General features: G+C 40.4%; 3 protein-coding genes and 4 non-coding genes across 9 annotated transcripts; 2 read left to right on the top strand and 5 right to left on the bottom strand.

Annotated features, from left to right (window-relative positions):
* The first annotated feature begins 72 nt into the window (after positions 1 to 72).
* fermt3b (fermitin family member 3b) lies at positions 73 to 14,895 on the top strand. The gene is made up of 15 exons (XM_038699748.1): positions 73 to 248; positions 1,410 to 1,563; positions 4,609 to 4,842; positions 9,084 to 9,200; positions 9,812 to 9,980; positions 10,516 to 10,618; positions 10,713 to 10,820; positions 11,374 to 11,508; positions 11,660 to 11,706; positions 11,864 to 11,988; positions 12,397 to 12,503; positions 12,692 to 12,913; positions 13,205 to 13,329; positions 13,482 to 13,623; positions 14,116 to 14,895. Exons 2-15 carry the CDS (start codon positions 1,440 to 1,442, stop codon positions 14,293 to 14,295), a joined length of 1,938 nt encoding a protein of 645 aa, XP_038555676.1. The 5' UTR covers positions 73 to 248; positions 1,410 to 1,439; the 3' UTR covers positions 14,296 to 14,895.
* On the bottom strand, positions 4,019 to 4,090 carry trnaw-cca. Its single transcript has one exon. It is a non-coding gene; the product is annotated as a tRNA-Trp (tRNA).
* On the bottom strand, positions 4,460 to 4,531 carry trnaw-cca. Its single transcript has one exon. It is a non-coding gene; the product is annotated as a tRNA-Trp (tRNA).
* trnaw-cca lies at positions 7,396 to 7,467 on the bottom strand. The gene has a single exon. It is a non-coding gene; the product is annotated as a tRNA-Trp (tRNA).
* On the bottom strand, positions 7,771 to 7,842 carry trnaw-cca. The gene has a single exon. It is a non-coding gene; the product is annotated as a tRNA-Trp (tRNA).
* Positions 14,823 to 18,454, bottom strand: trpt1 (tRNA phosphotransferase 1). Its single transcript, XM_038699758.1, has 7 exons — positions 18,199 to 18,454; positions 17,904 to 17,985; positions 17,077 to 17,246; positions 16,132 to 16,309; positions 15,989 to 16,045; positions 15,727 to 15,837; positions 14,823 to 15,614 (listed from the first exon to the last, which is right to left on the bottom strand). The coding sequence occupies exons 1-7, from the start codon at positions 18,262 to 18,264 to the stop codon at positions 15,592 to 15,594; spliced, it is 687 nt and encodes a 228-aa protein (XP_038555686.1). The 5' UTR covers positions 18,265 to 18,454; the 3' UTR covers positions 14,823 to 15,591.
* Positions 18,395 to 24,542, top strand: zbtb3 (zinc finger and BTB domain containing 3). Of its 3 annotated transcripts, none has more exons than XM_038699749.1 (3): positions 18,395 to 18,486; positions 19,701 to 20,536; positions 20,725 to 24,542. In XM_038699749.1, exons 2-3 carry the CDS (start codon positions 19,704 to 19,706, stop codon positions 21,791 to 21,793), a joined length of 1,902 nt encoding a protein of 633 aa, XP_038555677.1. In that variant the 5' UTR covers positions 18,395 to 18,486; positions 19,701 to 19,703; the 3' UTR covers positions 21,794 to 24,542. The 3 variants fall into 3 exon arrangements, with proteins under 3 accessions (XP_038555677.1, XP_038555679.1, XP_038555678.1); XM_038699751.1 differs by having other exon boundaries at positions 18,403 to 18,486; positions 19,678 to 20,536; XM_038699750.1 differs by having other exon boundaries at positions 18,439 to 18,486; positions 19,648 to 20,536.
* The last annotated feature ends 1,454 nt before the right edge of the window (positions 24,543 to 25,996 follow it).

The raw sequence follows: 25,996 nt of genomic DNA on the forward strand, positions 1-25,996 counted from the left end.
CAGCCTGTCAGTCAAACGTTTAACCCTTTTCACATTTCCGGCTGGCGGAAACTGACAAAAAAAGGAACAAGCCTTTCTCGACAGAAGTGACACAAGCAGCGCAGACACAGCTACAGAGACCACAACCTGCCCAGCCCGAGAGCGGCACATTTTCACAAAAAGCCTGGGAAACTTCTTCAGAGATCTGACGGTAGCACAGGAGTCCCCAAGTTTCCACTTCTCAAAACCTTAGACAGAGGGGACTAAAGGTATTTTCTTTCTAAGTGTGTTTGTGTGTGTGTGTGTGTATGTGTGTGAGTGACAGTGTGGGAGAAAGCATAAAGACAGACAAAGAGAGAGCGATTTAGGGCAGGGTGTGCATGTGTGAGACTTTTGTATTAAATATACAGATGTGGTGTCATTTATTAGGTCAAAATACAAAGTATCAATGTAAAAAGTGAACTGGTCACAGATCTATATTTTAATTTATATTCAGAAACATGCAGATAAGGTTAGGCCTCTAAGAGGTAAGGAGGGGTGTAGGCATGTCATCTTTTCATTGTTACACCATTGTCTGTAATATTAGTCTTTGAAAATACAGATGCATGGGGAAAAGACTTACATTTTGATCATTAAATGTGAGATCTTTACAATGGGCTTTCATACAGCAGTGTCTCTGTATTGGCATTGGATGAACATCTCAACTTGGGTGGGTCAGAAAGCGGAAGTGCGTGTCCCTGGTGATAGATAGAGTCAGAAACAGGAAGTGCTCATCAAACTGGACATGTCAGAATCAACTCACCCATTCAGTGTGTGTACCCAGTGTAATGTGATATTAAACCATGAGTAAACTTTGATTGATAGGTCATCTGTCCTCTTTGTCTCATTTAATATCTGAAATGTCCTGGAAAACTGAAGCAGGTTTTGTGTTATGAAATAAATCTAGTTCTATTACACATGTTTTAAATTTAGTTTAATACAGTTATGGCATATGTAACTCAACTTTTCACAGCAGTTTTATCCCTCTTAAAATGCCTGTTAGTCATTAATATGTAGTAGAACTGAAATTGTCTTTCATATTTTAGGCATGAAACTTTATTCTGAAAGTCTTAAAGAGTTTTTTAATGTTTTCCCCAGGCATTTTAACAATTTATTTTATTATATCAAAGTGCACAATTTCTCACATATATAGGTCTTATATAGCAAAAAATTATTGCTAAATCACTCAGTTTGGCATTATGGAATCACCTGAAGAGATGGTACTGGCAGTTTAATCAGTGTGGTGGAAAAACAAATGAAGTGATTAATTATACGTCTTGTTCTTATTCTCCTTGTCCTTGCTTTAATAAATCTACCATTTATTTCACTCTCCATGTTTCCTTCCCTGCTTTTATCTTCCCTCCTGGTATTCGTCTCTTCCACTCTGTCAGTCCTGCATTTCTCTCTCTCTTTCTCCCAGTATGGCGGCATGGGACCTGTCAGTCATAGTGGAGGACCTGGGGTCTGATGCGCCACCTGTCACCATCAGCGTGGCATCTGACCTCCACATCGGAGGGGTCATCCTAAAGCTGGTGGAAAAGACACGTGGGTCACAGTCTGTCTGTCTATCTCTGTTTTTCGCTCAGTCTTTCTATCAGTAACGGTGCACAGACTAAAAATAGTTACATACTTTGCATGGACACACAAGAATTCACATTCTGTGTATCAGTAACACTTTAACAGGATTTCTGATCATTAATATCATAAGTTAAGTATTATTTAAACATGTGATTTATATATTTATATATGTAATGTCACCAGTGTAACATACAGTATATACTCCTCAGTTTGCCCAAAATCTACTTTAAATAATTTTTTTCAAGGGTTTGTCCAAGCAATAACCTGAGTATATTCAGCATGTGCGTTAATGCTAATATCAACACATTTAAACTGTGTTTTACCTCATCCAGTAACTACTGTCCATGTAGTATTTAAAATTGCTCATGGTTTAAAGATTTTCATAACTACAAGAAAAGCCAAAAGTATTTGACAATGCATTTCACGGAGAGCTTATATATCTCTCTATAAAATATGCACACTCATGTCTAACATGTCATCCATTAAATGGAGCTAGAAACACAAACAATGACCCCTGTAGGGATTTGGTGGGTAGGTTAGTGCTCTTATTATTAAACTAGACACAATGCACAATTCCCAGGCTTAAACACACTGAAGTTAAAAACACTATTCACAAGTAAACACCCTGGCGTGAGTTGAACACACAACCTTCTGATCTGGAGTCAGATGCACTACCATTACACCACAAAGTCTATTTGGTCTTAGGAAGTGGTCCACTAATCAGATGAAACTGTTTGGGAGTGGTTAAATTGACAAAAATTAATTTCTTTATTGTCTGTTACAGTACAACATTATAAACCTTAAAAGCAGTTTGAACAACAAACAAAACCTACCTACTTTTAAGCTCTGAGGAACTGAGTACAATTAATTTCTCAGATTCAGTGGGTACTTGTGAGACTCACTGAGGATGGAGATGCTTGAACTGTTGCTGATAACTGAGAGAGAACGCAATTGTACCACAACATGAATACAATACCTATTGTGTCATGAGGCTTTGCATTTGTAGAACAGGTTATCGTGATGGAACATTTACTCACTAAAACCATGTACTTACTAAACCAATTAGTGTTTTAATAAAATATTCATTTAAAACACCAAATGAAACACATATTCTGAATGTTGTCCAAAGAATGATACTAAAACTCAAATAATATCGACATATCCCACGTGTCTTAATCGTAAAAAGTTACATTCGGCATAAGGTCTGTGCTTGCTCTGCTTATTAAACCTTGTTATGTATTTTCAGTCTAGTAGTTGGGCAACTACACATACACAAATCTCTTTTGGAAATGTAAGGTGCACGCTGCTGTGTACCAATCAAGGGAAAGTAATATGATTTGAACATGGAACGTTTTGATGTGGAGTCAGATGCACTTCACAACACTGCCGGTAGACAAATTACAAAGTGATATGTGTTTGCAGTTCATATATATGTATAATTCCACCTACTGAGTAAGCCAGAGTTAATTATACAGATATAATTTGTGCAAACAGCAGTTCACACAATGACCCTGACGTGATTTGAACACACAACCTTCTGATCTGGAGTTAGACACACTACTGTTGCAGTTATCAACAAACCCAACCCTGGTGGAGCTAAATTGATTAAAGAGGTGGTATTATGCTCATTTTCAGGTTCAAAATCCTATTTTAGGTTGTACCAGAACAGGTTTACATGGTTTCATTTTCAAAAAAACACCATATTTTTTGTCATACTGCACATTGCTGCAGCTCCTCTTTTCACCCTGTGTTGAAGGCTTTGTTTTAGCTATAGAGTGATACATCTATCTCTAAATGATCTTTGTTGGGAGTTGCACATGCGCAGTTCCTAGTTAAGGACTACTAGCCAATCAGAAGCAGAGAAGGGCAGGTCAGCGAAAAGAGGTAAACAGCTTCGATTCAGCTGTAGGCTACATGTTGCCAACCAGCTTGGCAATATGGACTGGAGCAAGAGTTTCAGAGTGGTGAGTTATTAATCTGTAACAAAAGTATTTTTCATCCATAAAGTTTTAATCAAGCTCTGTCTCTACATCACAGTAACAACTTCATGTCCATTGACTGCCTGGAGGGTAGCTAGTGTTTGGAAGGGAGAGGAGAGGTGGGCGCTGCAGCTCAGTGTTTTTCCACCAGTGTTTTTGAGGGCGTGTCAGACTAGTCGCTCAGCGAGCATTATGACAGGTATTTTCTTGTGACATCACAAGAAAGCAGAAGTAAAGGCTGGACTACAAACCAGCTATTTTCAGGCAGTTCAGAGCAGTGTTTTCTGTGAGAGATGGGAACTCACTTTGGGGTGGACTTTGGGCTTTTTTCACTTTGCAAACCTATTACATGCACAAAAAGATATATAACTCAATAAAGGAGAGGGAAAAAGCAAAAAAGCATAATACCACCTCTTTAAACATTGTGTTCATGAAAACGAGCCTGACCCTGACGTGATTTGAACACGCAACCTTCTGATCTGGAGTCAGACGCGCTACCGTTGCGCCACAGAGTCTGTCCAGCAAGTAACACTGGTCCACTTATCAACAAACCAAACACTGGTGGAGCTAAATTGATTAGATCATAGTAGGCCATGTGTCGCAAAGTGGGCGACAAACCCCAATTGAGACGCATGTCCAAAGAATGGTCCTAAAACCCGAATATAGACATATCCCACGTGTCTTAATCAGAAAATGCTATAGTTAGGAATAAACCCTTATAGAGAATATGCTGTTTTCATGACTTGTCTTAATCAGAAAATGCTATAGTTAGGAATAAACCCTTATTGAGAATATGCTGTTTTCATGACTTGGGTCATATTTCACCACTGGATAATGCGTAATTCCAGGACTTAAACACAACACTGATGAACAAAGAGAGGAAATGACCCTGACGTGATTTGAACACGCAACCTTCTTATCTGGAGTCAGACGCGCTACCGTTGCGCCACAGAGTCTCTTTAGTGGTAAAGCGGCAAGTCAGGACAAAATGTCAGGACTTACTAATAAAATTGAGTGTGTCTGTCCCCTGCAGAGATCACGCGTGATTGGTCGGACCATGCGCTATGGTGGGAGCAGAAGCAGCGGTGGCTGCTGCGGACAGCTTGGACTCTGGAGAAATATGGCATCCACGCCGACGCCCGGCTTATCTTCATGCCCCAACACAAGCCACTGAGACTGGGTCTGCCTAACGGCATTACCCTGAGGCTCCGGGCCTGCTTCTCCTCCCCCGCCTTCCAGACCGTGATGGGCATCTGCAGAATGCTCAGTGAGTCTCAGTCTCTTTATTTTATTTCCTTTATTTCGTTCCTTATTCTAGTTATTTATTTATTTCCTTCCTTCCATCCTTAATCTGTTATTCTTAATTCTGAACTTTATTTCTTTCTTTCCACCCTGCCTTATTTGCTTACTTTCTTCTTTCTGTCTGTTTCTTTTTTACTTTTTGGTTCCCCCTATCATTAAGGCACCAAAACTGCCAAAAATCCAAGTAACAATAGACATAGTCTACTTTCACTAAGCCATTACTTAAACCCTTCATTTACTTAAAAAAAAATAAAGATGCATATTTTGACATCAAACAGTGGTTTCCATCCACACCATCCAACATATTTTCCATCCACACTAACTGTTCCTTTTTTCACTTCTCCTTCTCACTGTTCTGCCTGTGTGTGAGGACTCACACCATAAAAGCACTTTACAACCTAATTATTCTCCAAGATGTGAAAAAATGTCTCATTAATATGTTGCAGTCGAATTGGCTGCACCAACACACACACACACACACACACACACACACACACATCATTACCAGAAAACAAGACTTTTGCCATCTGCTTCATGCTTTCATTTAGTCTTATTTTGGCACTTCTTGGTCTCAATTCCTCACCAGAAATCCCCAGGAGGTGACAGCAGACTGGAAAGGTTTTGAAAAGCAGCAGGCCGAGGGGAAATAATGAAATCCGTCAGTAGAAAAGCAGCTTAGAGAGAGCAGATATACAGATTAGGAAAGCTCTCATTTGTATCAAAGTTACAACGCTGCAATGCAGGTAGTTAAAACACATGGAGGAGGAGCAGGCACACAGGGATAAACCTCTGATAAATCCCTTTGCAGATAAAAACAAAGGAAATACTTCCACTGGAGAGCAGAAGAGAAGCCCTCAACAATACTTGCTACTTGAAGACAGAAGAAACTATTGTTTTTTGCAAGCAAGGCATTCCATTAGCCAATTATTCACTTTGGATTTATATTCCACAGTTTTTACTGGAATAGGAAGCCCATTACTGGCAGTTGAAGCCTTACGGGATAGAGATGGTTTCCCTCTTTTGTTTATGTGCCTCTGAAACATGCAAAATCCTCCTTGAGATAAAGTAATTAGAAGCAACAGGTTTAGTCCCTTAATGTATCTTCTTACTGTAATAATCGTAATATCTTTATCGTAATACCAAATAAATAGTTTGCAGATAAAGTTGAACTTTGTCACATACATTTTTGTAGTTGCCATCAACTAAATTTTTATGTGAATCTACAAACTGATGAATAAGAATTAGTGATAGATACACATTAAGTTAATATAATAAAGATGAGCTGTGGTTTCAAGCTTAGCTTAATTATATATATATAATTCTAATGATATATCAAAAACTGTAAGTCACAGTATAAGTGACCCTGATGTGGACTCAGACGCACTACACAACACTGCCGATTGACCATTTTCGAAGTGATAAGTATCAGAGATCATATATATGTATAATTCCAACTACTGAGTAACCCTGAGTCACATATTCAGATAAAATTTGTTTAAAGAGGAGTTCCCTCAATGACCCAGATGTGATTTGAACATGCAACTTCCTGATTTGGAGTCACATCCTACCGTTGCGCCAGAGAGTCTGTTTCAAACTCTAAATTGGTCCATCAATTGGATGACGAACTGGGTAGGCACGGTTAAATTGGCAAAAAAAAATCTTGTCTGTTATCATTAAAATGAATTCACACTTCATTGTAATGCAACAGAACATCATAAACCTTAAAAGCAGTTTTATCAACACACAAAACCTACCTACTTTAGCCCCTTTTCCACTGTATAGTACCAGCTCGACTCGGCTCGACTCGACTCGCCTTTGTTTGGTTTTTCATTGTGTAAAAGTTGTACTTGTATCTGCTTACAGGTACTTTTTTTCGTATTACCTCCATCGAGGTTCCAAGCGAGCAGAGGCAATACTAAAATGTGACGTGAAAACACAGCAGAGTACTGATTGGTCAGAGAGAATCGTCACTATTCACTGCATCATCATTGCGCATGCCTGACAGAGGCCAGCAACAGAAAGTTTTATATTTTACAATTTTCACAAGTTATTTCATCACTAAATCCACTTATGAGAAGTACAATTAATTTCTCATATTCAGTGTGTACTTGTGAGACTCACTGAGGACGGAGTTGCATGAACTGTTGCTAATAACTGAGTGAGAATGCAATTGTACCACAACATGAATACGTATCTATTTGTGAATCGCAGAGAACTGAGGTGCCTGGCTGGTCAACTAACCAAACTAGAAAGTTGAACTCTCCGCACATGAGTGCTTATCTCACCTCTACAGTATATTGTTTGTATCTGCAGTGCCTTTATTATACAGTAGTTACACAACTGTAGTTGGGCAACTACACCTGCACAAATCTGTTTTGGAAATGTAAGGTGGACTCTGCTGTGTCCCAATCAAGGGAAAGTAATGTGATTTGAGCATTGAGCATTTGAGATTTGGTTTAATCTCTTTTCAAAATAATTCCAGGACTTAAACACAACGCTTATAAGCAAACAGAGGAAATGACCCTGACATGATTTGAACACGCAACCTTCTGATCTGGAGTCAGACGCGCTACCTTTGCGCCACAGAGTCTGTCCAGCAAGTAACACTGGTCCACTTATCAACAAACCAAACACTGGTGGAGCTAAATTGATTAGATCATAGTAGGCCATGTGTCACAAAGTGGGCGACAAACCCCAATTGAGACACATGTCCAAAGAATGGTCCTAAAACCCAAATATAGACATATCCCACGTGTCTTAATCAGAAAATGCTATAGTTAGGAATAAACCCTTATAGAGAATATGCTGTTTTCATGACTCGGGTCATATTTCACCACTGGACAATTCGTAATTCCAGGACTTAAACACAACACTTATAAGCAAACAAATGAAATGACCCTGACGTGATTTGAACACGCAACCTTCTGATCTGGAGTCAGACGCGCTACCGTTGCGCCACAGAGTCTGTCCAGCAAGTAACACTGGTCCACTTATCAACAAACCAAACACTGGTGGAGCTAAATTGATTAGATCATAGTAGGCCATGTGTCGCAAAGTGGGCGACAAGCCCCAATTGAGACGCATGTCCAAAGAATGGTCCTAAAACCCGAATATAGACATATCCCACGTGTCTTAATCAGAAAATGCTATAGTTAGGAATAAACCCTTATTGAGACTATGCTGTTTTCATGACTTGTCTCATATTTCACCACTGGACAATGCGTAATTCCGGGACTTAAACACAACACTGATGAGTAAACACAAGAAATGACCCTGATGTGATTTGAACACGCAACCTTCTGATTTGGAGTCAGACACATGCAATCAGATGACAAATTGGCTGGGAACAGTTAAATTGACAAAAGATGAATTTCTTTATTGTATGTTTGGATAACAACTGGTTCAGTTATCAACAAACCAAACGATGGTGGAGCTAAATTGAGTACAAAGTGGGGGAAAAGCCCACTTGAGACGCATATTCCAAATGTGCTGTATACATGTCCAAAGGTGTCAATGATCCTAACACCCAAATATTAGCATATTGCCATTGCGCAACAGAGTTTATTTAATGCAAGAAATTGGTCCACCAGTCGGATGATAAATTGGTCAGGAGTGGTTAAATAAACAAAAATGTATTTTTTTAATGTCTGTTATCATTCAAATAAATTCACACTTCATTTTAATACAACAGTACAACATTTTAAAAGCAGTTTTATCAACACACAAAACCTACGAACTTTTCAGTTCTGAGGAACTGAGTACAATTAATTTCTCAGATTCAGTATGTACTTGTTAGAGTCACTGAGGATGGAGTTGCTCAAACAGTAGCTGATAACAGAGAGAGAAAGCAATTGTACCACATGTAAAAAGTATCTTTTGTGTCATATTTTTCCCAGACTTAAACACAACACACTGTCCACAAGTGAACATATAGTTTCACTGTGACGTGAATCTGCTGTTGGAAAGCTGGAAGAAGCAGCATACTTTCCTTCTCATCTGGGGTTGGATGACCTACAAAAATGTATATATGAATATATGCTGTACTGTTAGTGTCAGGTGTCCAGTGCCTCAGCATGTAGCCTCAGTCACTGCACCATTCCCATAGTGATCAGGCTGTCCCTTCTCTACATATTAATTTCTGTCAGCATTATAGCTGAGACATTCAGTTAATAAAGCTAATTATCTTTGCATCCATTTCCTACACAGATATCCGTCACCCCGAGGAGCTCTCCCTCCTTCGGCCCGTAGAGGAGAAAAAGAAGAAGAAAGATAAGGACTCGGCAGAGGAGATCTACGACCTGACCGAGGTGCCCCTCTCCTCGGGTACACTCCATCACACATCATTCACACTGCAGGCTTGACATGCACACATTTTATAACTAGTGGCTCTTAGCAAATATTTATTATAATTATTAATTTATATTTAAAGATCTACTTGGTAAGAATACTGCAGAATAATGATATATGTGCTATATATTATATAATGCAGAATACAGCAAATCCTATAAAACAAAAAGCCAAGATCAAAGGTTTTAATTACATTTAATTTTTTTTTTGATTTCCCATTCATTTATGACTGTACAGATAATGCTACTATGTCCATGCAGAAGCATAGTCAGTCTAAGCATAGTCACAGCAAATTAAGTGAACTATACGCAGTATCAACAAGAATCGGTTTCTTGGGTCACTTTCCCCTGAGAAATGATTTGGGCATTTTGGGTTTGGGTATGACATTGGGATGATGAGGCCTGAGAACATCACTTGGGGCACAGTGGAGAAGACTAATCATGGAGTCTAAAAAAACTGCCATTTTATTAAGTAGTTACTGTGAATTTTAAAATAGAAACTGAGTCATATATCGACTAGTAGACTGATGTCTACAAAGGGAACTCCCTGGAAAATGTGACCGTAACCTTCCTACACTTCATGTGCAGCATCCCGGCCCTGTCTGTATAATGGCATGCCGGCTCACTTTGCCGACTCACCTCAGATGGAGGCCATCTACAAGATGCTGTCAGTCACCCAGCCTCCCCCCACCCCCGAGGTCATAGCCAAGCAGTACCGCCCCGCCAGCGTGGTGGACAAGGCCCACATCCATGGCAGGTATGCTTTCACAAATATCTGTATGATAAGCCCTTCCTTTAAGTTAGGACCAGCAATAGTCTATGGAAAGACTGTGACAACATCATAGTGAAGAGCTGTGGCTTATAAGACAAGAACAAAAACTTTAAATTCTACAGTCACAGTCTTTACTGCACATATTATACATCAGTGTAAGCGGTCCAACAAGATTCCTTTCTCTCAAAATGTCAAAATCTAACCACAGGAGTTATCTTTGATTTAAAGACTGTGTGCATATATAATATAAGTTAGACTTTGGGGGCAATTCTTTTATCAATTATTAATGTATTATTGTTGTTATTATTATTATTATTGTATCGATTGAGAGCTGTATTATCCAGCTCATGCAGGTGCATGTCTAATTAGCATGTTGGCTAAGTGGGAAAATGAGAGCTTGTGCAGACCAGTAAGTTGTATGATGAAGTTTGAAAACTCAATATGAATATTTGAAAATAAATATATATACATGTATGTTGCATAAGCTCATAAACACATACTTATTGTCTTTCCCTCTCAGGTGGTTGGACTCATCCCGTTGTCTTATGCAGCAGGGCATCCAAGAAAATGACAGACTCTGGCTTCGTTTCAAATACTTTGCTTTCTATGACATAGAACCCAAGGTGTGTGCGCGTGTTGTTTTTATTGATACAGTATGTGTGTTTATTTGGCTTTGCATTCCTCTCTTGATTTGAGTCTTTTTCTCTGGCCATGCAGTATGATGTTGTGCGCCTGAGCCAGCTGTATGAGCAAGCACGCTGGGCCATCTTGCTGGAGGACATCGACTGCACCGAGGAGGAGATGATGCTGTTTGGAGCCCTACAGGTAAAAAGAAAGCACTTCTGCTAAAGGGGAAATATGTGTTGGAAATAGGGGTTTGAAACGTTAAAAAATAATAATGAAATACAGTATAGGAAGTGGATACTTCACTCGTGAAACTCTTAAATGTCACATATTAAAGGAATTCAAATGTTTCCATATTTATATGCAGATGTTTTCAAAGACATAGTTATTAATAATACTTTTAGATTTTGTTTCACAGGTTAAATTTAAAAAATACATATTTTAATACACTTTTTTGCACTCTTAATCTTAGTCCAATAAACTCTGGGATACAAACTCTCTGCATGTTGAACTCAAATGCATTAAAAACACATCAACCATCAAAAAGCATCCGAAGTTCATCCAAAAACAAAATCAAGTCTTCAAACTTATAAACAAATGCCACTTAATCTGAACTATATATTTTGATAAATAATTTGAAAAAGTAAGTATCCAGATGATACAGCTAGACATAGCACACAAATTGCATTGTATTCTCCTTTAACATCCAGCACATAGTTGGTCACTCTCCTCTCTTACACCCAAACTCCTGCAGTACCACATCAGTAAGGTGTCTCAGTCGGAGCCCCAGATGCTAAGCTCCAATGCAGCCATGGAGGACCTGGAGTCTGCCCTGCTGTCACTGGAGGTCAAGATGGAGGGAGAGAGCAGCTCTGCATCGGAGATGCTGGTCAGACATACAGGATGTACTCGTCTGTCGGCTACTGTCAGGCTTAGGGTGACAATGTCTCGCCTTAATCCTGATAGAAGTAGCAGACACTGTGACATGATGTGTGTTAAACCCTCACCTCAACTGAAAAACATCTTTGTCTTTCATTCAGGATAACATGACTGCACCAGAACTCAATGATTATCTAAAGATATTCAGGTGAGATTAATTTTCCAACCAACCATCGGCATCAGCATAGCCTATATAACAGATGGGTTCGAACAGAGCAAAGCACCAGTTTCCTAATAAAATAAATAACATGAAAACATGCATTTGTAATTTTGAAACTCAGTAATTGTGTGCTTGGATGTTTCAGGCCAAAGAGGCTGACTCTGAAGGGATATAAGCAGTACTGGTTCAAGTTCCAGGATACCTCCATCTCTTACTTCAAGAGCAAAGAGGAGAGCATTGGAGAGCCCATTCAACAGATTAACCTCAAAGGTACAGAATGTATTAACGTATTTTTCATTATTATGATATTCCCCTGCTATGTCACTAACAAGGTACTCAGTTATCAACAGAATTAGTGTCATAGTTTAGCAACTTGTTTATTCACTTCTGTGTAACCTCTGCTTAGCAATGACTACATATTACAGGATAATGTAATGCTTATTTTTAAAAAAGCATGTAACACTAATGCAGATGACAACATAAATACAGAAAATCAACTCTGAGCATGACTTAGTGGGCTCAGGCGTGGACGGGATGCTCAAGATGTCATGGAAGTCTGACTCAATGTGCATCACGTCGCTCTCCCATCTTTTTCCCACCATGTTTAAATTCTATGTCTAACCCGTAAATGTCAAATTTCAGTATTGGATGTTGTTCTGATATATATCCTTCACACAGGATGTGAGGTGGCACCGGACGTTAACATGGCAGCACAGAAGTTCCTTATCAGACTGCTGATACCAGCGCCTGAGGGCATGAATGAGGTCTATCTGCGCTGTGAAAACGTGAGGCCACACACACACACCCCCAAACGTCTCTCCTTATCTCTGTATGTGACATCCTGTTATTTCCACCACCTTCTCTTTCAACACCTCTATTTTTGTCTCACTGAGTCACCTCTCTGACCTCAACCTCACAGGTCTGTTTCTCACTCTCTCTCTCTCTGTGGCTTTGTCTCTCTCTCTCCCTCCAGGAGCAGCAGTATGCTCAGTGGATGGCTGCATGTCGACTGGGCTCCAAAGGCAAGAGTCTGGCTGACAGCACTTTCCAGAGCGAGATCCAGAGCATCCGCTCCTTCCTTGCTATGCAAAAGACCAGCTCCAGTTCCCATGGCAACACACCTGCCAACGATGAAAGCATCAATCCTCATAGTCTGGTCTCGCCACGTTACCATAAGAAGTACAAAGCCAAGCAGGTACAGGAGAGTCAAAAAAACAAATAATAAATATTGTAAATGTGATGACAGCTACAGCAGAGATCAGGTCTACTGGATCAGGATCATCTCTTGTTAATTGACCCTATACACTGTGCATGACATTTAGCAATAGGCCAAACAATTAACAGAAATCATTTGTTTCTGGACAGCAGTACAGCGACTTGGCACATTTTAGCTAACTGAACTGTTCTGCAGCTGAAATCGGCGCCCAGATTGTGCTCAACAAAAATAGAATTTCTTCTGACCTTTTACTCTGTCCTGCTCCTCCAGCTGACCCCTCGTATCCTGGACGCATACCAGAACGTGGCTCAGCTCCCACTGACAGACGCAGTGATGCGCTTCCTGCAGATCTGGCAAGCTCTGCCTGACTTTGGGCTCTCTTACGTTGTTGTCAGGTTAGTTCAATTTAAAGCTTTTCAAAATTAATTCAGCGCCAATTAGCCTCAATTTAGGGCCATGAACAATGAGAAAACTTTTGATAGTTTTGGAGGATTAAATATTGATTCATTTTAAAAGAAAAGACGCTAAAGATGTTTTTGCCCCACAGGTTTAAGGGTAGTCGCAAAGACGAGGTACTGGGCATTGCTCCCAACCGTCTAATCCGTATTGACCTGGGCGTGGGTGATGTGGTGAAAACGTGGCGCTACAACAACATGAAGCAGTGGAACGTCAACTGGGACATAAAACAGGTGAGAAAAACAATATAATGCTTCCATCTAGCTTCTGTCAGGGAAAACAGTCTGCAAGCTCTCAAGCTTTTGTTTCCAGGAATACTGTATGTGGTACTGAATTAGTTATCTTTTAGCTAAGGTTTCCCATAAGTGTTTCTATGGCTAATTGTATCTACAAACATATCTTATAAAATCTTATTTAAAATCAATTTGTGATAATTACTAAGGAAAAACAGCTGAATTTAAGTGAGGTAAGACTTTTTAAATAAAAATTTAAAAAAGCATGAACTCCAGCTAATCCATGCTGTCAATGTTATTAACACTACCCATAAATTAAGTGTTACACTTCTAACAGTGCAGAGCTGAACTCTTAAAGGAATCCCAAATGTATCAAGTTCGTATTTTGTTGCCGTCTGCAACTTCACTCGTGCAACACTTTTCCACCCCCAAAATTCAGCTTTCATCTTGAAAGAGTCTCATATACATTGTGTGTGTTTCCGACTCCTCCAGGTGGCCATAGAGTTTGAAGGCAACATCAACATCGCTTTCAGCTGCATAACCGCCGACTGCAAAATCGTTCACGAGTTCATCGGAGGCTACATTTTCATGTCGACACGCAGTCGTGAGAAGAGCGACACGCTCAATGAGGAGCTTTTCCACAAGCTGACTGGGGGCCATGAAGCTCTCTAAGACTAAAACACACAAGTCCTTCACCGCCCACATGAGATCTGCTCTGTGTCTCAACAGTGGAAAAGCAGTGGAACTGGATTTTACTTTGCATTCAGGCAAACACATCAGAACAGTACTTCTTCTATCTAGTCTTCTCTATGTGTAAATGTGTTACAACCCACCTCCATCCAACTTTTTCACAAGCTACATCAGTGGATGAACGACTTAACATGTTCAGACAGTTCAGGACTCCGGTGGTCCTCATGCTGACTTCCCCTTTACTTCAGGATGGACTGCTGCTGAGCCAAACTGCTGGACATCTGGTCCAGGATCAGCAGGTTTGACAATCATGGAAATATAAAATCAACAGTTGGAACAGCAATTTCTCTTATTTTACCTTGCAGTATCAAGACTTCCTGTCGCTCAGGATAGAAAGCCTTTCTTTGTCCAGAGCTGCAGTTTTTATGTCACTTAGATTTTTGTTTGAAATGTATGGCTACAACAGCCACATTATAACAGCCAAGAATCAACTACAATGAGTACAAAAATACAAACTATTATGTTTTCTTTAATAAATATATGAATAAACATGTATTCAAATAAATACAGCAATTCACTATTCATTTACTGTTGTCTTCATTCCTTATGGTCGTGACATGTGATCATCATTTCTGTTGTTTTTTCAAGTTTCAAACCATTTATCTCCCGGCACATGCTGTGTGTGTGTGTGTGTCCATATCTTACAAGAAACTGTCAAAAGCAGTCCGTTAACTAAACCACAGTGTCTGCATCCTCTGCTTTCCCATTCTTAGTCACGTGACTAACGCTAACCACACATACAAAATATCCTCAAAGATTCCTCCATTTACAGTGAAGGCCTGGCTGGTTGTTGCCAGCTGTCAGTGTGTGTTTGTGACTGGGGTTATATATTTTAAAACTGCTATGAAATTATCTTGTTAGTCAATGTACGCCAAAATGTATTTCTCACTAACAATGCAGTAGAGATAACAAAGCCTCTATACTCATAAATGAAAAGGGACATTTGCCAGCATAAGATGATTGAATTGTCATATAAAAATAAAGCATGCTTCCCTAAAGCCATCCAGATCCTTTCCATAATGAAAAGTTTACCAATTGAGTCCCACTGAGAATGATTTCTGAATGGACTCTCCTGTTGCTGACCAAACCACATCTCGCTGCGATGCTCCTGCCAAACAAGTGTTACCAAGGGAACTAGGATAAGCATCAACCAACCATGGCATGCTAGCACAGTCAGGGGAGTCCTGCTATCACCAATGACAACAGTATCTTCTGCTGCTACTGCAGAGGCAGGATGCTCCCTGAAACACAGGATAAGAGTGACTTCAGTGAACAAGTACATGTTGGTCCTCGATCCAAGTTTTAAAAGAAAATAATCTCTATTAAATTAATCTATGTGATAGTTTTTCTTACTTGTAGGTCTCAGTCTTAAGGCACGGCTGAAGTATTTAGGGAGAAGTTTTCCCTCAGCATCGCCTGCAGTCAGCAACACACTGTTTTCTGACCAGAAGAACTCAATACCGTCTGTACAGACACATGTGAGAGAGATTCTTGCCTAAACATATTTATATATACACATACATATATACACACACACACACACACACACACACACACACAGTATATAGACAGAATTCAGTGTATGGGGTAGCAGTCATTAAGTAGGCAAGCTTACCAGCGAGAGCTCTGGGGACATCAATATACACGGCTAGATCAGAGTCTTTTCTCATACCTGGTGGCAAAATAAATGACACTGTACAACCTATTTGTCTAAATGTTCAGCTGACTTTCCTCTGCCAACACCCAGAAACAGCTTACCGCTGATGACGCCATCCTCCCCTGGCAGGCCTGATGCCAGGTGGATGTGTGTCCTTTTCATGCGCCTCAGGCCCTGCTGCTGGATGGAGGTCCAGTTGCGAAGGTAGGAGCCATGAACTGCCTCAGCAGGGCAGTCTGGAGAACCAGCCAGGACCGGTTTCAGCTCCAAATCCATTACCTGACCACAGCAATGCAACCAGTATTAACACAGCATTTAAGATGAAGGTACACTGGAGTTTTTTGGATCAGATTCAAATCTAAGACAAAGAGAGTAACAAACCTGCCTGTTAAGTAAAATCTGAGTATGGTGACAATTTTGTTGCTTACTTGATGTGAAGATCTTGCAGTGAAATGTAATACTAACACATTTAACTACTACTAGAGTGTGCAACAAATGCAATGATGCAAAAGGAAAAAACTAACAATCAAATAAAGTCAACATAATCAAAGTTGAAAATGCATTTTAGCACCAGAGTTGTTTTACATTTTTATATACTCAGTGGAACAACGTGTAGTGTTTGAGCTGCTGTGGGATCTCCCAGAGTTAATTGTGTTAGTTAGAAAGTAAATGTACAGTGTAGTATATGGTCATATAATTTCTAGATTCACTCACACTCTCCCACACTCATACAGAAGACACAGACTGGGCATCTGACCACAAAAACATCTGCAAAAAGTGCAAAAGTAAGATGTGACTTTTTCTATGTCTAGATCACACCGAGATGTAACATGTTAGCTGGTCCACAGGAAAGTAGATGGTTCTATCTAAAAGCAATTTTGTTGCAAATTGAATAAATACTGAATACAGCATCTACCTGGTGAATAATACATCATGGCACACTGTTTTTTTTTAACAAAATTGAATATCCCGTTCTCAGTGCCATTCCCAAGATTCCACATATTTTCAGGAATAACTCATCTGAGATTTACTGCTGCTCTGCATACCTGTACTGTATGACCCTGATTGGCTCGAATCTGCATGCGGCCATCCTCTGGGTGGGGGCGGAGCTTAAAGCGCTGCTTGTCATTTGTGGCCACGACTCTTTCGACGTCTTCCAATGAGTATGAGCGGAACTGCGGGTGAGCCAGGAGTTCTTCCACAAACAGGAATCCGTCTATTGGGATAAGAACTGTTAATGGCTGCGGTCACATTTCGACAATGGATTTTCTCTGTTGCCCTGCATGCTGTATTGGAATTAATTTACAGTTTGCAAGTATTTTACAGATGTTGTGAATGATGCAGAAAGAAAGCCCCTGCCATTTCTAGACCTCAGACTAAAAGTAATAATCCTAATTTATAGCAAAATCATCAAAAATGATGTTACATTGTCTGTGCAAGTCTTGTGATGTTAAGCCTATGCCACATTATCACCTTGGATTTATTAGGTACTTTAACTATGGCTCTTAACCCAAATGGTTAAATCAAGAATTCATTGAAAATGTCAAGTTACTGTTTAAGGCACAGACCCAAACAAATATCTTGCCAATAAAACTGTGAGCATCAAGACACCAGATGAGTGAACAAACATGAGTCCCTTCATGCTACACACACAACATAACAGATCATTAAAAATAATTCTGCAGTGCATTAGGGTAAGGTAACTGTTTGGTTGAAACCAGACTGAGAGTGAACAATAACTCCAAAACAAAGGTGATAATAGGATAATATATCTTAAGATCTATAATTGCTATCAAAGTTGTGTCAGACAGAAACTGTTGACAGTCAGTGAAGGGGCATTTATGTTACCTGGACCAGACTGTGAGCAGCTCACCTGTACCCATATGAAGACCCATCTGGTTGACTCCATGGCGAAGAGCGTAAGACATGGATTTAGACAGATGAACATCTCTGTCCTGGTAGGAGAGAAGGGATCACTCATAACACTCACAAACTCAAATTCAGCTCTAATCATAAGCTGTGTGTATTTAAATTAAGGACCAGAATTCATACTGATACTGATACTGATGCCTTGATGGCCAACACAGGGCTGTCAGAAGCCAGAAATCAGTCTCTGAACTATGGCTGGCTGGGACAATTTCCGAATTTATAGGGCTTCTATCTCTCACCTCTCCACCACGACTTCCTCTCCCTCTTCTCCCTCTTCTTCCTCCTATATCGCTGTACTGTGCCATATAATGTGCTGATTTCAACTCAGCGAAACGTTTTACAAGATCACACTCGTGGTCTTAAAATAAACTCCTGTCAACAAACGTACGGGTTTTGCACTTCCTGGCTGTTCTCTTCATCCGCTTGTAGGTGGCAGTGTGGCGGGCGGTGCTGTGGTGCCCTGGGACCACAGAGGAAAAGCTCCGTTTTTGTCCTGGAAGAAAACGTCACTCAGACAGCAGCTGCAGGTAAGAAAATATACATCATATCTACGATAATTGTCTCATGTCGGAATTAGCTCTGGATGTTTCACGGTAACTTACAGCTCCTGTCGATATATGCAAACAAAGGAAACTGCGGTTAGTGGAGCTCCCGGTGAATACACAGAGGCTGAGCTAACTTAGCTAACTAATGTTAGCATTGAAGCTGCCTGTTTTATTGCCTGTTTCTCTTGCTGGACAACCTCAACATTTGGAATAATTGGGGTCGCCGTGCTGTTTGTCTTGGGCTGTCTTATATGTATATAGCGTTACAATTTAAGATCCAGCTCCGAGACTAAGCTACCAGTGGTCACCATGGAAACGTTACGTTACAGACGTTAACGTTCAAACTGAAAAGCACAAAATAGGTTAGCTGAAGGGGTAACGTTAGCTAGTTCACTCAAAACATTTATCACTGTTACCCCTGGTCAGTGGTTGAAAGTAAAGTAACATTAACTAGTAAATTAACTCAAGAAGTTACTTACTTTTATACAATGTCCATTTTATGCTGCAATATACTTTGTGTACTTTATACTCTACTAAGTTACATGTTGGTGGCAAAAGTTGTAAGTTACTCCATTATCTGACACTTAGTTAACTACTTTCTAGATTCAAATTATAAATATAAAATACAAGTTATATAATTAAGTATATAGTAAGTTATGATACACAGCAGTACATAAAGTAGTTACAGTCCCACCTGTACCAAGTGCATCTTTAAAGTAATGCTTACACATTAATGCACCCATATTTAAAAATATCCAATAATAAATATTGTTTTGAAATAGGCCATTCTGCATAATGAGTGTGGTATTGCAGCCACAGTATTTCTTCCACCACTTGTAGTACTGTTCCTAGACATGCAGATATTTCTGTTTATATATTTCCAGCGTTTGAGGTCTCTGCTTGTGAGACTTCTGCCATAAAGTTGAAAGGAATTTGGTTTGTGGTGTTTGAAAATCAACATTTTTATAGCTCAGTGGCAAAATGTCCATCATTGTCATGGTTACTGGCATAATGAGCAACCAAAACTATCTACATGGTTTTATGCCATTAGTTGTAAATTGATGTTCTTTTGTCATTTGGATGAGTTAACCATTCATGGATATTTCCCAAAGAGAGATGACTTAATGTTATATTTCTAATTAGGGAACTACCATAATGGCTCCGCTTCTCTAGTTTGTATCTTCTCTGCTGCTCAGGTGATGGAGTTCCCCCAGCATTCCCAGCAGCTGCTGTCAGCTCTGCGTTCCCAGCGCCAGCGGGGCTTCCTCTGTGACTGCTCCGTCTTGGTGGGCTCATCCCGTTTCCTGGCTCACAGGGCTGTTTTGGCCTCCTGCTCGCCTTTCTTCCACATGTTCTACTCAGACTCTCCAGGGGTCAGTGGTGGAAACAGCACCAGCAGCTCTGTTACACTCGACAGCGACATTGTCACGGCTGCTGCATTTGGCTTGCTTTTGGACTTTGTCTATGAAGGCGTGCTGCAGCTTGGCGAGTCTCCTCCAGTGGAGGACATATTGGCAGCTGCAAGCTTTCTGCACATGAATGAGGTGGTCAGAGTGTGCAAGAGACGACTGCAGAAACGAGGGCCTCTGGCTGAGGCAGACAGCACTCGCTCTGAAGAGAGCGCTGGTGCCAGGAAGGCAATAGAGACCGGGAGTGAGGGTGGGGGTGATGGTGGAGCTGCACCTGTGGTGGTCATGGCAGGAGATCGCTTGAATCCAGCCGCCATGGCAGCGCCTCTCTCATCAGTATCCATAACAGCAGAGAGGAGTCAGCTGGAGTGTGTGAAATCTGAGCAGAGGACTTGTAGGGGGTCATCGGAGGCACGAGTTCAGACTCCTCTGAGTCCTGACCTCGCTGATACTACGCAGCCAGGCATGGACGCTCTTCCTCTGCCCCCAGGTGGAGAGCTGGTGCAGGGCCTCATCACAGGCCCCTCTGCCCCTTCCTCGGGAGGTCATGCCAGGTTGAGGACTGGAGGTCAGGGAGAGGGGAAGGGTCTCTGCAGCCCTTGCAGCACCACTGAGACATACAGGTATGTGTCTGTTGAAAAAGTAAAAATAGGAAGACTCCAAAAACAAGACTTTACTCTGAATATTAGACTGGTGTCCTTTAAAGGTTCAGTGTGTAAGTTTGTTTAATTCTTTGACTTTCAGTGCATTCTGCTCTATATATACTATACTTTATTTCAGTATATCTTCCTTTCTTTGTGTCTTTCTCCAGCCACAGCAGTAACCAGCAGCCCTCCTCGTCTTCTTCCTCTCTGGTGCCACTGAGCCAGGCTAGTGGTCGGTCAGCTCTTTCCCAGTCAGAAGCCAGCCTCTCCCCCAGCCCTCATCAGGACGCACCCCGACTGCACCGTGACGAGTCTCTTAGGAAACCCTCAGAGTCTGACCACAGGGGAAGACAACAGATGGTCATGTTAATCCAAACCTCACATTTAGAAAGAAACCCAGCACACTCGCCACCACAGCATGTGCTTCCCCAGATTCAAATCCAGAGCACTGTGTCACTCCAACGCCAGAGCTTGGACTTCCACTCTGCTCCTCAGACCGACACCCTTAGAGGGCCTGTGGGGGATACGGCAGCTTCACCCGCCACTAGAAATGAAAGGTCTCACCCTCTTATGGGTAGAGTGAGGACAGACGACAATGATGGAGAGAATGTGAAAGTCAAAGTAGAGGCCATTGTTATATCTGACGAAGAGCTAGAGGAGGAGAGAGAGGAAAGCAGAGAGAGAGAACCAGTAATGGGAGTAGACAATGAGTTTGAAGATGACATCCAAGAAGAGGAGCTGAACAGCCCTCAGTTTCTCTCCTCCCACCCGCAGGGCCTCTTACAAATGACCTCCCATTCAAATGACTACTCCTTCCCTCTGTCTCCCTCCTCCTCCTCTTCCGGTGCCGGCCCTTCCTCCCAGGACACTTCTTCATTTGCCGCTTCCCTAATTCATCCACCCACAGCCCAGCATCATTCAGACCCCCCTGCCTACTTCCAGGACTTTCAGGACTCTATGGGGAACTTTGTGGAGGATGTCCCCACATGTGGAGTCTGTGGAAAGACTTTTTCATGTACATACACATTAAGGCGCCACGCCATCGTGCACACACGGGAACGTCCTTACGAGTGTCGCTACTGCTACCGGAGCTACACACAATCGGGCGACCTGTACCGACACATTCGTAAAGCTCATGACCACACACTGCCAGCCAAACGCAGCAAGGCAGACATGGAGCCCTCCCTGCAACCACAGCCACCACAACCACCTCCACCACCTCCACCTCTTAGCTAACACACAAACAATCACACTATTGTATTTCTGTACCTATACACGTACACACTTAGACCGAATATCCTAACTCTTCCATTATAAATTCATCTGTTGATTATTTTCTGGATGAATTTTTTTTTTTTTTGGTCTATATAATGTCAGAAAATTTTGAAGATAATCACACAAGTCACAATTTCTCAAAGCTCAAGGTGACAACGTCAAATATTCTGTTTTGTCTGACAAACAGCTAAACTACAAACTATTACTCAGTTTATTGTCAAAAAAGACTAAAGGAACTAGAAAATATTGTTAATAGTATTTAAATATTTAATATATCATATTTGAGAAGTTTTGCATTTTTCCTTAGAAATTGAAATGATTAATCTTATGTAGATCAACTAATTGATTAATCAACTAATCCTTGAAGCTCTAAGACCAAGGTTCCTTTAAGTAGTGAGGACTGACATAATGTCCTCACTTGGAAACATTTCCATGGTATATGCAGGTCTTTTAAAGTCTTACATTTTTTTAAATTTGAAGCTATAAAAATCAGGAGTATGTTATGGTCTTCATTCCAGTTTGTTTTTTTTTTAGATTAAATCAGATTTGATTTATTCAAATATATTCTTCAGAATTAAATATAACTAAAACCAACCTAAATCTTACCTTGATAGTTGCACTTTACTTACATTCCTACTTTATACGATTATACTACATACTTACTATGACACTTAGGCATATACTAGATTTTTAAAAATTCATCAAATGATCAAAAGCACTGTATGTGAGGCCCTCTGAAAAAGCAGTTTCTCTGTTGGCCCCTATTTGAAAAAACAATGGCACAATTGCCACTAGTTGTGCCACCTCTCGACTCAAATCATCCTGCTCAATTTATCCAAATATTGTCTTAATATTTTTATATTTGCTTACACCCTGCAGACACCCTGGCTTCCTATTCTACTGAGGACATTTGATCCCCATAAGTACAGAAATACAATAACTCATTCACACACACACACACACACACACACACACAGAGTAAACACCAGCGTAATATCAGCCCTCACTCATCCAACTTCATGTTTGAACATTGTCTCCATATAACCCTAAGACTGATTTAATCAAGTTTAAATTTAAAACTGATTATATGCTAGTTCTACGTATTTGTAAAATTTAAGAGGCATTTTACAGTTTAGGTTTGTCATTTTTATAAATAATTTTTTTAATATCATTATTCATACATTTGTATGGATATAAAAATGATCAAAAATGTAATTGTTGTAAGAAGATTCAGGAGATGTTTGAAAATGTCTCAATTGTGTGACATCGTAGACCTAGTGTTTGCTATATGAACTAAAAACACAAATAAGAGAAACCTGTTGTTTGATCAGTTACATGAAATATGTACGACTGCCTTTTCAGTGTGTGAAAGTTGGACTGGTTGTAACTGTAGTAGCACTGTACTGTCAAGTTGTTTTTTTACAGGATGAAGCTGTCTGAGCTTTTTACTTTTGCACAAATTCTAAAATTTGAATCAAATAGTGCCATTCTATAACTAGTAATTGAAGTTTTTCCTTGCATCAGTCTTGATGAAGCCATGTCAGTAGCAGATGGATATACAGTCGCAGGAAAAAGTATGTGAACCCCTTGGAATTACCTGGATTTCTGCACAAATTGGTCATAAAAAGTGAATTTCATCTAAATCACAACAATAGACAAAGAGTCTGCTTAAATCAACTCCACACAAACAATTATATCTTTCCATGTTTTTATTGAACACACCGTGGAAACAGTCACAGTGCAGGGTGGAAAAACTTTGGATTTAATAACTAGTTGACACTCTTTGCAGCAATAACCTCAACCAAACGTTTCCTGTAGTTGCAGATCAGACCTGAAAAACGGTCAGGAGGAATTTTGGACCATTCCTCTTTACAAATCTGTTTCAGTTCAGCAATATTCTTGGGATTTGTGGAGCCCTTCCAGGCCCTGAGGCAGCAAAGCAGCCCCAAATCATGATGCCCCCTCCACCATAGCTCCCAGTTGGGATGAGGTTTTGATGTTGGTGTGCTGTGCCTTTTTCTTCCACACATAGGGTTGTGTTCCTTCCAAACAACTCAACTTTGGTTTCATCTATCCACAGAATATTTTGCAGTAGTGCTGTGGAACAACTGTGGACAGCAGTGACTTCCTCTGTGGTGCCCTCCCACGAACTCCATTCTTGTTTAGTTTTTAATGTATTGTAGAGCCGTTAACAGAGATGTTGGCATGTTCCAGAGATTTCCGTGAGTCTTCAGCTGACTCTAGGATCCTTCTTAACCTCATTGAACATTCTTGTCTCATTGATTGGACTTCAGGTTAGCTGACTTCTGACTCTTTTAGCTTTTGGAGAAGTCATTAGCCTAGGGGTTCACATACATTTTCCACCCTGCACTGTGACTCTTTACTCAGTGTGTTGAATAAAAACATGAAAACAACAACATTCTTTGTGTGGAGTTAGTTTAAGCAGACAGTGTATGTCTATTGTTGTGACTTAGATGAAAATCAGATCACATTTTATGACAAATCCAGGTAATTCCAAAGGGTTCGCATACTTTTTCCTGTAACTTTAGTATATTACAGAAAGTCTTAAATTTGCCTTTTAGCAGTGCAGTAAGAAGTCTTTGATTAGGGAGGTTCCTAATGACCCAGAAATAATGACGTGGCAGCCATACAACTGATTGAATTCTCTAAATGATAGGACAATCTTACAATAAAGATTACTGCCCCACAATTTTCTTCTCCAGTCGTATTTACATTTCAACAAATGTATGCATCCCGGTGGCTGTCCAGGATTATATACAGTAGTCTACTGTAATTCCTTATTGTCTTAACTGATCTTGCCACATATTTCAAACTTTGCTTGGCATTCTCCATCAGGGTCAATTAAAACTAGTTAGGTTTAGAAAACAGGTGCAATTGTTCAATTTCCAGCCTACATCTCCTGGTAGGATAGCAGTGGAAGTGAGGGAGGCATAAATAACTTGATGTGTTTGGTTTAGCTAATTGCCCATGTGACCTTTCCCTCAGTAGTGTTTCTCCTGTGGTATTACAGAATATACAGTATGAGCACACTTTGACACAAGGAGTATTTCTGCCTCTTTAAATGTTTAAATTTCAACTATAAATGTGCCTGAATGACTTCTGCACCATTTTTTGACATGTTTTGGAATTACAGTTTTTGTGTAATTAACACTGATTAGTATTGGCACAAACCCACAACTTTTGCACTGGATACTCTTGAGGAAGAGTTGAGTCAGTGATCTTTTAGAGGGTTTCATGGTAGCCTGTATGCAAATGTTACCTTGTGAATAAACACTGTTGAGTAAAAACAATGTGTGATTAAAGCTGCAATGAGCAGGCCATCACACCTTCGGCAGCACACCCAGATGTGCTGCCGAAGCTGCGCCGTTACTGGAGATCGGTCAACGCAATTCTAAATTAAAGATTTTCGTTTTGGACCCTGCACAAAGATATTAAATGTCACTTCCTGTGTCCACCATGTGACACTAGAGGTCACCCACTACACATTATGTTCCAGCACATCAGGTGTTAACCACACCATGAAAATTCCATGTAAATCAAGAAATCACAAGGCTTACTTACTGTTGCCAGTAGGTAACACAATGACTGGGACTCCTAATTGTCATGTAGGCCAGGACTCTTGTCAAACTTCGAAATTTTGAGACAGATTGATTAATGCACACTCAAGTTACAACAACATCCTGTTTCATGCCGAATAATCATCATCAATGGTGTTTGGATGGCATTCAATGAATGAGCTTTACACTAGCATCATCAAGGTCTTAAGGCTTTGCTGCCTAAATTTGGGGTTGATCTGGGCTGCATCCGAAAAGTCAAAAAAATCTCCTTTCCTAACCACCTTTCCTTGACCGACTGCTCTTTTCTAAGCGACGTAATTATGCGATGGCGGATTTTACTGACATGACCCGCCGTGATGAAACTACAATGTTCTGAAGATGGACTACAAAAAGCGCATCTTTGGCTCTGCGCCCTGTGTTGTTGTAATGCAGGCCATCTAAAGGTGGACAACACGGTGGAATATATTACTTAATAACCAAGATAGCAAAATGGCAGATAAGGTAGCCTACCATTAACTAAATAATGGCAGGGTTGTCACATTGAGAATGCTTGCTCACACTCACCCTCCTGCCCACCCATTGGCGT

This window comes from Micropterus salmoides, unplaced genomic scaffold (genome assembly GCF_014851395.1).
Source record: "Micropterus salmoides isolate LMB-PRFRI ecotype aquatic unplaced genomic scaffold, ASM1485139v1 Ms_hic_scaffold_5, whole genome shotgun sequence".
NCBI classification, from domain to species: domain Eukaryota; kingdom Metazoa; phylum Chordata; class Actinopteri; order Centrarchiformes; family Centrarchidae; genus Micropterus; species Micropterus salmoides.

Bases quoted from the DNA above. Each gene is read 5' to 3' on its own strand.
- zbtb3 (XM_038699749.1), top strand. From the start codon at position 19,704: ATGGAGTTCCCCCAGCATTCCCAGCAGCTGCTGTCAGCTCTGCGTTCC. The intron at 20,537-20,724 runs GTATGTGTCTGT...GTCTTTCTCCAG, and splicing joins AGCACCACTGAGACATACAG to CCACAGCAGTAACCAGCAGC.
- fermt3b (XM_038699748.1), top strand. From the start codon at position 1,440: ATGGCGGCATGGGACCTGTCAGTCATAGTGGAGGACCTGGGGTCTGAT. The intron at 9,981-10,515 runs GTATGCTTTCAC...TTTCCCTCTCAG, and splicing joins AAGGCCCACATCCATGGCAG to GTGGTTGGACTCATCCCGTT. The intron at 11,509-11,659 runs GTCAGACATACA...TCTTTCATTCAG, and splicing joins GCTCTGCATCGGAGATGCTG to GATAACATGACTGCACCAGA.
- trpt1 (XM_038699758.1), bottom strand. From the start codon at position 18,264: ATGGCACAGTACAGCGATATAGGAGGAAGAAGAGGGAGAAGAGGGAGA. The intron at 15,838-15,988 runs GTAAGCTTGCCT...GTGTCTGTACAG, and splicing joins TGTCCCCAGAGCTCTCGCTG to ACGGTATTGAGTTCTTCTGG. The intron at 15,615-15,726 runs GTAAGAAAAACT...CCTGTGTTTCAG, and splicing joins CTTAAGACTGAGACCTACAA to GGAGCATCCTGCCTCTGCAG.